Source organism: Manihot esculenta, chromosome 11 (genome assembly GCF_001659605.2).
Source record: "Manihot esculenta cultivar AM560-2 chromosome 11, M.esculenta_v8, whole genome shotgun sequence".
Classification (NCBI taxonomy): domain Eukaryota; kingdom Viridiplantae; phylum Streptophyta; class Magnoliopsida; order Malpighiales; family Euphorbiaceae; genus Manihot; species Manihot esculenta.
Genome location: NC_035171.2, coordinates 2,584,042 through 2,597,314, shown reverse-complemented (window position 1 = coordinate 2,597,314; position 13,273 = coordinate 2,584,042). Strand labels below are relative to the sequence as shown.

At 33.8% G+C, this 13,273-nt stretch overlaps 2 protein-coding genes across 2 annotated transcripts; one reads left to right on the top strand and one right to left on the bottom strand.

Annotated features, from left to right (window-relative positions):
• The first annotated feature begins 524 nt into the window (after positions 1 to 524).
• Positions 525 to 5,045, top strand: LOC110625545 (protein HOTHEAD). The gene is made up of 6 exons (XM_021771172.2): positions 525 to 848; positions 1,446 to 1,812; positions 2,954 to 3,264; positions 3,377 to 3,768; positions 4,098 to 4,666; positions 4,755 to 5,045. The coding sequence occupies exons 1-6, from the start codon at positions 773 to 775 to the stop codon at positions 4,846 to 4,848; spliced, it is 1,809 nt and encodes a 602-aa protein (XP_021626864.1). The 5' UTR covers positions 525 to 772; the 3' UTR covers positions 4,849 to 5,045.
• On the bottom strand, positions 4,985 to 12,097 carry LOC110625543 (receptor-like serine/threonine-protein kinase ALE2). Its single transcript, XM_021771170.2, has 10 exons — positions 11,557 to 12,097; positions 8,836 to 8,961; positions 8,568 to 8,729; positions 8,370 to 8,471; positions 8,152 to 8,259; positions 7,675 to 8,046; positions 6,965 to 7,255; positions 6,430 to 6,819; positions 6,058 to 6,301; positions 4,985 to 5,893 (listed from the first exon to the last, which is right to left on the bottom strand). The coding sequence occupies exons 1-10, from the start codon at positions 11,630 to 11,632 to the stop codon at positions 5,236 to 5,238; spliced, it is 2,529 nt and encodes an 842-aa protein (XP_021626862.1). The 5' UTR covers positions 11,633 to 12,097; the 3' UTR covers positions 4,985 to 5,235.
• Between the last annotated feature and the right edge of the window lie 1,176 nt (positions 12,098 to 13,273).

Sequence of the window (13,273 nt, the reverse complement as noted above, 5' to 3'; positions counted from 1 at the left end):
AAAAATAATTATACAGTAGATATGGATGAACTAATAAAAAATAATTAGTTTCAAACAGTCCTATAAAAAATAGCTAACGAACAATTTTCATTTTTTTTTAAATATATTCAAAAGTGGAAATTAGTTATTGAATTGCTATTCCATATTGGTCATTGTTGAATGAATAAATTGTGGATTAAAAATAATTATATAATAATTAATTATTTTGATGAATTTAAAGATTATAAGGAAAAACACAGTCTCCCTCCCAATCCCAATCCCACAGTTGCACATTAATAGCAGACACGTAACTTTTTACTCAAAGTAGTCTGCTGAGTGGTGGATTGGATGGGCATGATCAGATCACATAGGAAGAATCCAGAGAGAGAGAGAGAGAGTTAATCCAACGGCCATTAATTGTCGTTTCTCATCTAACCATGTCTTTTTCTTGGCTACCATTAATGCCACCTTTTAGTTTTGTTGTTTCAGTGATCTTTTATTACAGTTAAGTCCTAAGTCCTGCATTCTACTTTTCCCTCTAAACTTTCTTTATAATTTTTATTTTTTTTCTGTTTATGCAATTGTTTACTAACCATTCTTTCTTTCTTTCTTTTTTTTTTTTTTAAAAAAAAAGAAAAGATTATGGTATTTTGATCTGCTAAGTGTAAGTATATATAAGTGTGTAAAAACACACAAAACAAGACCAACCAGAGGCAGCCACATAGAGGTAGAAACTAGAAAGAAAGAAGCTTCTCCTGTTGAGTTTTGAAGTAGCCAGCTTTGTCTGCCTTCAATGGCGTCTGTTGGGACACTGAAGCTCTCTCTTCTTTGCTTGCTTTTCTTCGTTTCAACTCTCTCTTCTTCTCAAGGTTTCTTCCTCTCTCTCTCTCTCTCTCTCTCTCTATCACCCATTTTGGGTTTCCATTGTTTATGCTAATTCTTTGGCCAATCAATATTTCTATAGGTAATAATCAATGGGTGCAAAAAAAAAATCCAAAAATTAAGTTAATTGTTGCTTTATATATCCTTTACTGATATTTTTCTACATTTCTATACATGGCAATTGGACTACTATTTGATCCATCCACCATTGATGTAGTAGTCTTATATTTTCAACAATCTTCATAAACTCTTGATGGATCAGAACTTCTTCTTCTTATTCTTCTTCTTCTTCTTAAATTGTCATGTTTTTTCTTCTTCAGTAGCTGCAAGAGAAGCTGGCAACCACAAGAGATGTGAAGTTACAGCTCAAGATGGGGTTGTTGGTTGCTAGAACATTTATTTTCTCATTTACTCTGGCTAGCTATGGCCACAAATTTTGCTACCACTAAAAAAAACATATTAAAAATATATATACATACACACTTTTCCCAGATTAAGTGGCATAAAATAATTGCATGCATGGTATTTTTTTTTAATAAAAAAAAATTAGGAAAAATTTACAAATATAAATTGGAAATATGCAGGGAAGAAGAATTTGTATCCATTTATAAAGAAAGCAAGCAGTTTCATCTCCTCCTCATCATTCTCATCAAGTGGTGCTAAAGAGAGTGCCTATGATTATATAATAGTTGGAGGTGGAACAGCTGGGTGTCCTTTGGCTGCAACATTGTCCCAAAATTTCAAGGTGCTGTTGCTTGAAAGAGGAGGTGTTCCTTTCACAAATCCAAATGTTTCCTTCTTAAGCAATTTCCATATTACTCTTGCTGATACTTCTCCAACTTCTGCTTCCCAATGCTTCATTTCAACTGATGGAGTCCTCAATGCTAGGGCTAGGGTTTTGGGTGGTGGTACTAGCATCAATGCTGGATTCTACAGTAGAGCAAGCACAAGGTATTTTCTTTTTCTTAATGTCTCATTACATTCCACAGAAAAATACTCTAAAAATTGAAAAAATGAATTAAATAATTAAATTTAATGATATTATAGTTGGTTCAAGAGATTATGAGATTTTAAATTCGAGTTGGAAGTGAATTATATGAAAAATATAAATGCAATAATTGGGGAAGATTATGGTTAGAGGTTGGTGATGATACGAAGTCTTTGAATTTATGACTTTAAAACAAGTGTCATATTATGAAGAAATCAAACGGTCACAATTATTAAGATTTGAATCCACCGACTGAGACCATTTGATATGACAATTTGTTAGCAGACGTCGGTTTAAATTAAAAAAATTGATTCAATTCAATTAATTTAAAAATTCATTTTAATTTTTTATATATTTTAATTCAGTTAGATTTTTAATTTTAAAAATTTTAATTATTTTGATTTATTAGAAAAAATCAAAAATAATATAAAGAAATTATATTATATTAAAATTAAAATATTTCAATTAAATTTTAAAATATTAAAAATAAAGGATAAAAAATAAAAATTTTAATAAAAATTCAAATATTAGATCGATTCAATTTGATTCGATTTTTGATCAAAATCAGTTCAGTTTGATTTATATAAATACTAAAATTTTAATTTTCGATTTATTCGGTTTGATTCAGTTTTAAACCGAACTGGCTGAATGCTCAACCTACTTATCACTTCATTCCAAACATTTCTGATTTTTCAACAAATTTATGGTTTTTTTCTTAAATGCTAATTTTTTCATCTCATAATTTTTATTTTTTTAAATTATGGATATAATTAAAAATTAATAAAAAATTATATTTTTTAATATATGTAAAAAAAATTTATGAGATTGAATTATTATTATTATTATTATTTTTATAATTGTGGTCCTCTTGCAATTATTGGGCGAGATTTGACTTATGAAGGCTAATGTGATTGACTTTGATTCATCAAGAGTTCCACAAGAACAGTCTCATTAGAGAAATTGACATCTTTAAGAGAAAATAAATGCAAAAATGTGTGTTAAATTTTACATTTTTTTATAAAAATTTGCATTTTGTACCACAGATTTAAATTTAATTATGCTAAATTAAAATTTCACTGATTTTTAGGCAATTGTGTGTTGCAGGTTTATAAAGAAAGTAGGATGGGATGAAAGATTGGTGAATGAGTCATATCCTTGGATTGAGAAGCAAATTGTTCACAGCCCCAGTGTTGCCCCATGGCAGGTTGCTCTAAGGGACAGTCTATTGGATGTTGGGGTCTCACCTTTTAATGGATTCACTTATGATCACATCTATGGAACCAAGATTGGTGGCACCATCTTTGACCGGTTTGGCCGCCGGCACACCGCAGCGGAGCTGCTTGCCTCCGGTAACCCTCAGATGCTTACTGTCTTGGTACATGCCACAGTCCAAAAAGTTCTTTTTGAAACATCAGGTATGTTAAATAATGAGTCACACATAGGAAATAGCATAAGGATTTAATAATAATTTTTCCTAAATTATTTTTATCATATGATAGAATGATTATATACTCTACAAATGGACAGATACAGGGAAGACTCCAAAGGCAAAGGGAGTCATATTCAAAGATGAAAATGGGAAGCAACATCAAGCATTTCTTGCAAATAATCCTAGGAGTGAGATAATATTGTCCTGTGGAGCCATTGGCACACCTCAGATGCTGCTGCTAAGTGGTATTGGCCCAAGAGCTGAACTTGAAAAGATGAGAATTCCACTAGTACTTGACAATGAATTTGTTGGGAAAGAAATGGTTGATAATCCTATGAACACCATTTTTGTACCATCTAAAAGACCAGTTCATCAATCCTTAATACAAACTGTTGGGATTACACAGCTGGGTGTTTATATTGAATCTAGCAGTGGATTTGGACAGTCCAACGATAGCATTCATTGTCACCATGGAATCATGTCTGCTGAGGTAATGGTCTTCTTGACTTAAATTCAGCTTTGCGAAATTGAAGGCTTTTTTTCAAGGGAAAATTACTAATTAGTTAGTATGATGTGAGAAAACTCATTAGTTGGTCACTCTGTTTTGTCTATTAATTTCTTGCAGTACTTAATTATTAAAATTAATGTAGGGACTAATAAGCAAACTTTTTAAAATGTTAGAGACGTTTTAATATAGTTTTTAAAACTGAGGGATCAACTAATGAGTTTTTAGAGACTAAATATTAATTTTTCAAATAAGTTTTTAGGGACTAAATATAAAATTTTCTCTTTTAATTATAATTTGCATGGTGCAACTAGATAGGACAGCTATCTACCATTCCTCCAAAGCAAAGAACACCAGATGCCATTCAAGCCTACGTTAAAAGAAAGAAGGACCTGCCTCGTGAAGCATTTCAGGGAGGCTTCATTCTTGAAAAGCTTGCCAACCCCCTTTCAACGGGGAACCTTAGCTTGATCAGCACAAATGTTGATGATAATCCTTCTGTCACCTTCAACTATTTCAAACATCCCAAAGATCTACAGCAATGTGTTTATGGTATCAGAATGGCTGCAAAGGTTGTTCAATCAGAATACTTCACAAACTTCACACAATGTGATAAGCAGACTCTGGAGAAGATTCTTAACATGAGTGTTATTGCTAATGTAAACCTCATACCTAAGCATTTGAATGACACCAAGTCTCTAGAGCAGTTCTGCAAAGATACAGTGATCACAATCTGGCATTATCATGGCGGGTGTCATGTAGGTAAAGTGGTGAACCCTGACTACAGAGTTATTGGTGTTGAAAGGCTTCGGATCGTCGATGGTTCCACGCTCGATGAATCCCCTGGCACTAACCCTCAAGCCACAGTCTTGATGATGGGCAGGTATATAAGCTATAGTTGCATAAAAACTGATACTTCAATGGAGCTATGAGAAAAAGTTAGTATTGAAATGGTTCACTTTGATCTGCAGGTACATGGGACTGAAGATTTTGAGAGATAGACTAGGAAAGGCAGCTGGTGTTTCGGGACCAAAGATCAACCAGAGACAATGGGATTTCAAGTAGTGGCAATATCTGTATTCCTAGAAAAGCAGCTTTGTAGTATGTATGAAATATGTCTTGCCTTGGGAAAGCAAATGAGACACAACTCGTTATAATTTTTTTATCCTAGGGAATTAACTACATGATTTTGCAATTGTAATGAACAAAAAAAGGTGGCTTTGGTTTAAATAATTTATACTTGTTAACTTTTCTAGTATTAATTGTTTAGAAAAGTTATATACACCTTTAGCTACCAAATCAAACCAGATTCAATTTCATAGCTGGTTTTGGTCATCAGTGAAAATCACTCTTGAAAATTCTCTTGAAATCTTCTGGAGATGTTTGCAAGAATCTTGGGACTGCATCTTACATCAATCTGAATACAATGGAATTTTCCTAGTTTGAAAAAATTTATCTGGTTCCTGGCCATAATTTTAGTGAAAATCCATGCTCACTCATGCTGCCTCTAGACAAACTTCTCAATCTCTGCCAGAACTGTCTTCTACTTCCTGTTCTCATTGGCCCTGAGCTAGAGTGCCTCCTGAATGACCCAAATTCCTGCTCCTCAAGTCCCACTGATTCTGTAAACAAATCAGATGCTGATAATGGCAGTGGGTGATGGGATTGTGAAACTTCCTTAATCTTGTCTGAAACTCTTGTGCTCATGCTATCTACATCAATAAGAAGATTCTCATAGCTGTGGCTTCTTGATCTTTGCACTTCTGTTTCATTAAATTCATTGCAAACAAGCTTCAAGGCCTGAACTACTTCACCCATAAAAGGACGGTGAGATACTTCTGGTTGCACACACATTGATGCAATTGCTGCCACTTTGACAATGGTATCAAAGGAGACAGTAAACTTTATAGCTGGATCGATAATTGTTTCTAAATCTTCCTTGTTTGTCAGGAGCGGACGAGCATAAGCAACAAGATTTTCTTGACCTGGTTGTTGTGACAAGTCTACAGGTTTTCGTCCAGTTAAGAGCTCAAGAAGGACTACACCATAGCTGTAAACATCGCTCTTTACAAGAAGATGTCCGGTCATTGCATACTCTGGAGCCAGGTAACTGTGAGCCAGAAATTTGTCTAAGAAGATGAAAGAAAATGCGGAAAGAAAGGAGCTGCCATATGAAGAGCTTAAGTTCCAAAAGCACATAAAAAGATGTAAAGATCCTTATGAGCTACTCCCTTACTTGACTTGATATAAGCAGAATAAAAAGCATAAACATACCCAAAAGTCCCCATAACATGTGTGGAGATGTGTTTGTTTTCCTCGTCCATTGCTTCTCGAGCCAATCCAAAATCTGAAACCTTAGGTGTAAAATCATGCTCTAACAAGATGTTACTGGACTTGAAATCTCGATGTATAACCCGAGGGCTTGAGTCTTCATGCAGATAGGCTAGGCCTCGAGCTGCACCAAGGGCAATCTTCATTCGGGCATCCCAGTTTAGTGGATCAATTTCCTTGTCAACTCCTAGGGGGGAACAAAAAACACATTGAGAAATCACTTCTTGAAGAAATGATTTACAAAAATCCTTAAATATCATACATTTTGAAACACAGAAAGAAGCATATACAGAATTGTTTAAGATTTACGCCCACCATGTAAATGTGATTCAACACTTCCATTTGGAATAAGTTCATAGACTAGGCAGCGGGTGTGCTCCGTGCAAATGCCAATCAATTTAACTAGGTTTCTGTGATGTAACCGGTCAAGCATTTCAACTTCTGCCAAGAACTCTCGGTTGCCATGTTGATCATCTCTTTTCAAAACCTTCACAGCCACCTTCCTTCCATCATCTAACTGGCCACTGTAGACAACCCCAAATCCACCTTTTCCAAGGATCCTTGAAGGATCAAACTTACTAGTGGCCTTCTCTATCTCATCCAATGCGAAAACCTTAGCAGATCCTGTATGTGCCATGGCACCAGAACTGAAGGACATTGATGAAGAACTAGGAATGCCTCCAAAAATCTCAGGCCCAGAAGTACCTGCCAAGTGTAGATAATGATATGTAATTTAGTTTGAATTCTGCGTTATTATATTAAGATAACAGCAAGAAATAAAGATTGATCAGTGGCATAATAATGTAGGGAAATTGGAAAGAGATATGCAAACATCACAAAATGGCAGTGCCTGATGGCTTTGCAGGGGAGGTCACTGAAAGTTGTGAAACTCGCTGAGGTTGATGAGCACAATTTCCATATTTCAACAAGAAAAGCCAGGCGGCTGCAATACATATGACCAAGGCAGTGAAAGAGGAAAGAATTATTATAGCTGTTGTGCTTCCACCAAGTGCATCTTTTTTCCTTCTAGGTACATCAGCACCTAAAGGTTTATCTGTCCTTTCATTGTTGTCATGACGAGGATATGGTTCATCATCTATGGTAGAAATGCTCAAAGGTGAAGGCGGAGAGGGTGGAAGACCTGCAGGTTGCATGGGCTTCAGAGGTAGGAACCGAATGCAAAACACGTAGCTAAAAGTGTCAAAAGAACAAAAAATTCTATCTATTTAAAGAAAACTCTGAAAAAAGGAAGAACAACTTCTATAAGTTCATTGAACTACATAGGTTGATGAATTTATTGTCTTGATATAGCAAGAAATTTATTTAGTTCAAGAAATATTCTAGGACATGGTATTTGGACAAATACTTAAATGCACAATTCAACTAACTCTTAATTAACTGTTCAGAGCAATTGACCCTATTTACTTATTAAAAAAAATCATCAGTAAAATTGCCTGATATGATTGAACACCCCCGAGTACTCCTGAGTGTGAAATTATCAAAGGCTCAAAATAAGTATAAACTATCCAAAAATATGTCAAGAAGGATAAGAAATACAACCTGGATAATGAACTGATAATACTTCATAAGTACCGAAGAGGGAAGCCTTTATGAGAACCTGTTTATTCCAGAACTTCTTGTAGATTGATAATGCAGTAGTATCAGAAAATTTTACTCCCATTGGTACTAGGTTAATGAGAACAGTGCTTTTTTCTAGCTGCTGACTAGCTGCATTGGCTCCCATAATGTGAACCTGACTGTGGCTTAGTGCAACACTGGCTGCAATTTCCTCAGCCAACTCTGTAACCAAAGTAAAGAATGAATATATGGCAACACCAAGGCGGAGTGTAACTTGAATTGGCCACACACATCCACAAAATGTCCCAGGAGGAGTATATGTTAGTGGCTCAGTGCATGTTACTGCTGGACAATCTATAAGACAGGTAAAATATCCATGAGATAGAGATCTGCTTGATTCGCAAACAGGAAACAAAATGCTACAGGATATAGAGTGGCAATAGTTGACTGTGAATTTACCTCCATTAGGAGGTGGGGGTGGCAGAGACAAAATTTGTGATGGTTGTGGAGCCTTCATCTTCTTCAAGTTAGAATGCAATGGAGATATTGCGGGAGGATGGATGTGCACTTATAAACAGAAAAGATGAAATCAAATCGATGAGGTGATTTTTAACAATCACCATAATTAAATTAAGAACTCCTAGATTAAACCAAATACAAAAGTAACCTTCCCATACTATTAGAGTGGCTCTCTGGGGCAATTGGTGATAAAGTAGGCGCAAGAGAACCCCAGCTCATGGATGAAGGAGATGGAGAGTGGAGTGAAGGCACCGAAGGAGCTACATATTCCATAAAATACGCTCAGAACTTAGTTTTCAAACACAGGAAATTACATAATAAGGTGAAGGAGGATCTTCCAGGTCAGAAAATCATACCTATTTGATTGTAACTTCTTCCATGATGATGATGAAAATTTCTGTTAGTTGAGATTGAAGATGAATATGCAGGACCATGCATCCACTTCTTTGTAGGACTTTGATATGATGATATAGAAGGCGCAAGTGCAATACTTGAGGGCTTAATTATGTTGGGTGAGGCTGCAACAGGAAAATAATTAGAGTAGTTGATATTTATGTCCACATAATTTCATCATCCACCTAAGTTCCTTTACAAGCAGAAAAGTACACTAGATTTCTGTCTGACCTTCATTTGGAGAATGATCTATGGAAGAGGAAATGTGGAAAGCTTTGATGGGGGGTAAAGTGCTCAGCTTTCCATATCTGTTTTCACTGTAGCTGTGAGGAGCTTGATTAGGAGAGGAAGCAGGTTCTGTGGCAAAGAAAACAGTCAGTTGAAGAGACATGAGACATCAAAGATTTTTAAATGCTCCTTTATCAAATTTTAAGTTGCTGCAATGAGCAAGTTTGGCAACAATGCTTTCAATTGGTTGACAAGAAATCCCAAGAAGAAAATGGAAGTAGAACACCTTTGTAATGCCACATTAGAGCTTACAAGAGTAGGAACACTCAGGAATACCTCTCACCAGAGGATAGCTCTCTTTCTAAATATGAAACATCAATAGGTGGTAATAGAACATATAGCAAGTGAATTTGAAATGATATGATCTGGGTTTTGTTTCTGTTTCATCTTTTGGTTGGCAAGAACAAGCTATATAAAGGACCTGAATGATTTTTGGGCTAGGAACAACCTTCATGCAATTACTAGCAGCAAATATTATTGCATTGCAGGCCATGGAACCTGAGCACTAGCTTTCAGACACTCTGCTCATCTAATATAGATATATGGCAGCTCACTAGTTGCTAGTAATATGCACAAAAAATGCTGATGATTCCATGGTATGGATTCCAAAGCTGATGTACTAAATGGTACTTCTTATAAAATCTCTCACTTTACTGGTGAAAGAATGAGGGAGCGAGGGAAAACATCTGTCGGAGCTAAATACTGAAATGGGTCTCAGGACACTCAAATGTAATGGGATTAAGCATGTTTCATAAGGGCTTTTTACAAAATTAGGGGTTGAAGAAAAATTATTTGTAGATTTAGGGTTAGAAAAAAGTTATTTGCGGATTTGGGGTTTGACTGCCAGGTGGCAGCCGAAAAAAGAGTCTGGCGCCTATTTAATAGGCGCCAGAGCCTGGCGCCATTTAAAATGGCGCCAACCTTTTTTTTTTTCTTTTTAAGAATGGCCTGGCGCCACTTAGAGTGGCGCCAGGCCATTCTTTATTTATTTATTTTTTTTATTTATTAAAATGTTAAAATATTATAATTATATTAATTAATTAATATAATAATATATAAATATTTAAAATTATAAAAATTAAATTTATTTTTATTGGACTGCTATTATACATTCGTACATAATTACATAACAATATTAATGTCTTAATATTTTGGAGAGTTATGAAATATATTATTATATAATTTGATAACCGTCGGACTTTTCTCACTCTAGGGGAAGCTAAACCCGAAAAAGTGAAATAGGTCTAAGGTCTCAGAAACTCACTTCATTTAGTCGGTTCAGCATCTTCGGTCTTGATACAGACAGACACGAGGCAGATCGGGCTGTCCGCGAGTCTGAGTTCAGCACGAGAAGTCCAGCTCGGTGATGTGACTTGAAGAAAAATAGTAATTAGATAATATTAGATATTTTTATAATAATAAATATTTTTTATAATTTTAATATATTAATATTTAATAAATTTTATTATTAATTTTTAAATAAAAAATTACTGTATTAATTTATTAAAATAATAAAAAATTTTATCAATAAATAAATATAAAGAATATTATTGAATTATTTTTATATATCTAATTACCATCGAATTATTTTTATATATTTAATCATAATATAATATTAATTTTTTATTTAAAAATTAATAATAAAATTTATTAAATATTAATATATTAAAATTATAAAAAATATTTATTATTATAAAAATATCTAATATTATCTAATTACAACCGAGCTTAGATCGCTAGTATGGAAGTATCAGAACCTCTCTTCACGTGACGGCTATTTAATTCTTATAGCGCGCATGCGGGCAGAGCTGCGAATTGACTAGACTTACTGTTCTTCTTCAAGTCACATCACCGGGCTGGACTTCTCGTGCTGAACTCAGACTCGCGAGCAGCCCGATCTGCCCCGTGTCTGTCTGCATCAAGACCGAAGATGCTGGACCGACTAAATGAAGTGAGTTTCTGAGACCTTAGACCTATTTCACTTTTTCGAGTTTAGCTTCCCCTAGAGTGAGAAAAGTCCGGCGGTTATCAAATTATATAATAATATATTTCATAACTCTCCAAAATATTAGGACATTAATATTATTTTGTAATTATGTACGACTGTATAATAGCAGTCCAATAAAAATAATTTTAATTTTTATAATTTTAAATATTTATATACTATTATATTAATTAATTAATATAATTATAATATTTTAATATTTTAATAAATAAAAAAAATAAAGAATAGCCTGGCGCCACTTAGAGTGGCGCCAGGCCATTCTTAAAAAGAAAAAAAAAATAAAGAATGGCCTGGCGCCACTCTAAGTGGCGCCAGGCCATTCTTAAAAAAAAACAAAAAAATTGCTGGCGCCATTTTAAATGGCGCCAGGCTCTGGCGCCTTTTAAATAGGCGCCAGGCTCTTTTTTCGGCTGCCACCTGGCAGTCAAACCCCAAATCCGCAAATAACTTTTTTCTAACCCTAAATCCACAAATAATTTTTCTTCAACCCCTAATTTTGCAAAAAGCCCGTTTCTTTTGCTGTCGATGATCGAAACAACTATGTTATAAACAGCCCAGATTCTCAAATTCAGTCCAAATTCAAAATTCACATGTTTATAAATCACGCATAATTCAAACCAAAAACCAGCTCAATGCAACAAAAGATCAAACCCCATTACCTGCAGATCCATGAACTGACAAAGCACAAGCAGCTACCCATATACTCACCAGCAAAATACCCATTTGCACCTCCATTTCACTCCTCAATAAACGAGATCAATTCTCAAGATCTACTAAGTTCTCACCCATCCAGAAGGAGACAACCGAAAAGAAACACATGGATCTGGCTTAAAGAAACAACCAGAGAACGAGACCACAAAGAAAAGACCCACATATAGTACATGAGAAGCAATGAGAAATGAGAAACACTGGTGGTAAAAAAAACAAGAAGGGATACTTCTTCTTCTAAGACTAAGCACTGTATTTTGCAGAGATTAAAGAATGGTAATAGAATAGTTACTTTCTGCTACAAATGATTGAAGTTTACAAGAACTGAGCAAGCCAAAAAACAAAACAGTTGAGCTTAAAGTACTAAAGTAAGTGGCACTTTTGAGTGAGAAGGTTGGTGAAGAAAGAAGAGAGATATTGTTCATAAATCATAATAATTGTTTACTGTGGGATTGCTTGGTTTCTTTTCTATTGATGGTGGAAAGATGGTCCTCCTGAAGAATTTTTGTCCATGATAACTCAATATTTAAAGTCCATGATTACAATTCAAAGGAATTTTTTTCCTTTTTTTAAATACTTTCATGTTAGGTTTAGTTTGGACTCTTTCTTCTATTTCCATACATGAGGTTGCTGATTAGTACTCAACTATTCATAAATCCTAGAGGTTTTTCTCCTTTGTGATGGTAGATTTATCTACTAATGATCAATTCAGAATTATCAACTTGCTTGTACTGTATTTTAATTTATTTAAAATTACATTCAATGACTTTTTTTATTAAAAAAAATTATTTAATTCATATATTTTCGAAAAACACACTACTTAATTTTTTAATTTTAAAATTAAAAAATATATTAAAATATTTTTAAAATTTTAAAAATTTATTCATTAAGTATTAAAAATATTATTTAGAGTTGATAATTCTTTTACTTGATTAATGTAAATTTTAAATTTAGAGTAAAACACTTAAGTCTATACACTCATTTAATTACTAATTAATATATTATTTAAAATTGTGGTAAATTTTGTTTAAAAATAAAGTAAATTTATATAAAATTTTATTTTATTAGGTAATTTATATAAATTAAATTATATAGTAAGATATAAGCCTTTTCTTTTATATAAGATAGATAAATGCATGAAACAAAAATGCATGCAGGCCCGCTCTTCTTCTCTTCCTTTTTCTTTTTTTTTTTCTTTTTTTTTTTTAATCTCTTTCTTTCCTTTTATTTATCTTTTTATCTCAAGCTCTTTTTTTACTCATTGGCTTGATATTAAAGAGGAATAATCTTTATTCCCATTTCCTTTTCTATATAAATAAAATTTATAATATATCAGAAAATGATAATTTTTATGATCTGAAATATAGGGAAGTAGAATTTGTGTGTATATGAAATTTTAGATCGGATGAGTCGTAATTTTTTTTTTTTATTCTCTAATTACACATAATTGCTACCCTTTTACAGTACCATCTGTAACTATTACAAAGAGCCGTAAGTATGAGTGTATTTATATGTTTGTCTTTGTTAGATAACCATTTAATTTCCTTCCAGCGCCCATATTAATAGGGTCACAGTATAATTGAGCTTACTTTTCTACCCTCTATCACGTTAAATGGGTTGGGTTCCTATCTGATGAGTTCGAGCCTCCGGTGAATCCGACCTGTTTTA

Excerpts from the sequence above, each read along its gene's own strand:
- LOC110625545 (XM_021771172.2), top strand. The coding sequence starts at position 773 with ATGGCGTCTGTTGGGACACTGAAGCTCTCTCTTCTTTGCTTGCTTTTC. Across the intron at positions 849-1,445 it reads AACTCTCTCTTCTTCTCAAG|GGAAGAAGAATTTGTATCCA; the intron begins GTTTCTTCCTCT and ends GGAAATATGCAG. Across the intron at positions 4,667-4,754 it reads ACAGTCTTGATGATGGGCAG|GTACATGGGACTGAAGATTT; the intron begins GTATATAAGCTA and ends TTTGATCTGCAG.
- LOC110625543 (XM_021771170.2), bottom strand. The coding sequence starts at position 11,632 with ATGGAGGTGCAAATGGGTATTTTGCTGGTGAGTATATGGGTAGCTGCT. Across the intron at positions 8,472-8,567 it reads AAGAAGTTACAATCAAATAG|CTCCTTCGGTGCCTTCACTC; the intron begins GTATGATTTTCT and ends TGGAATATGTAG. Across the intron at positions 6,820-6,964 it reads CTCCCCTGCAAAGCCATCAG|GTACTTCTGGGCCTGAGATT; the intron begins GCACTGCCATTT and ends TACACTTGGCAG.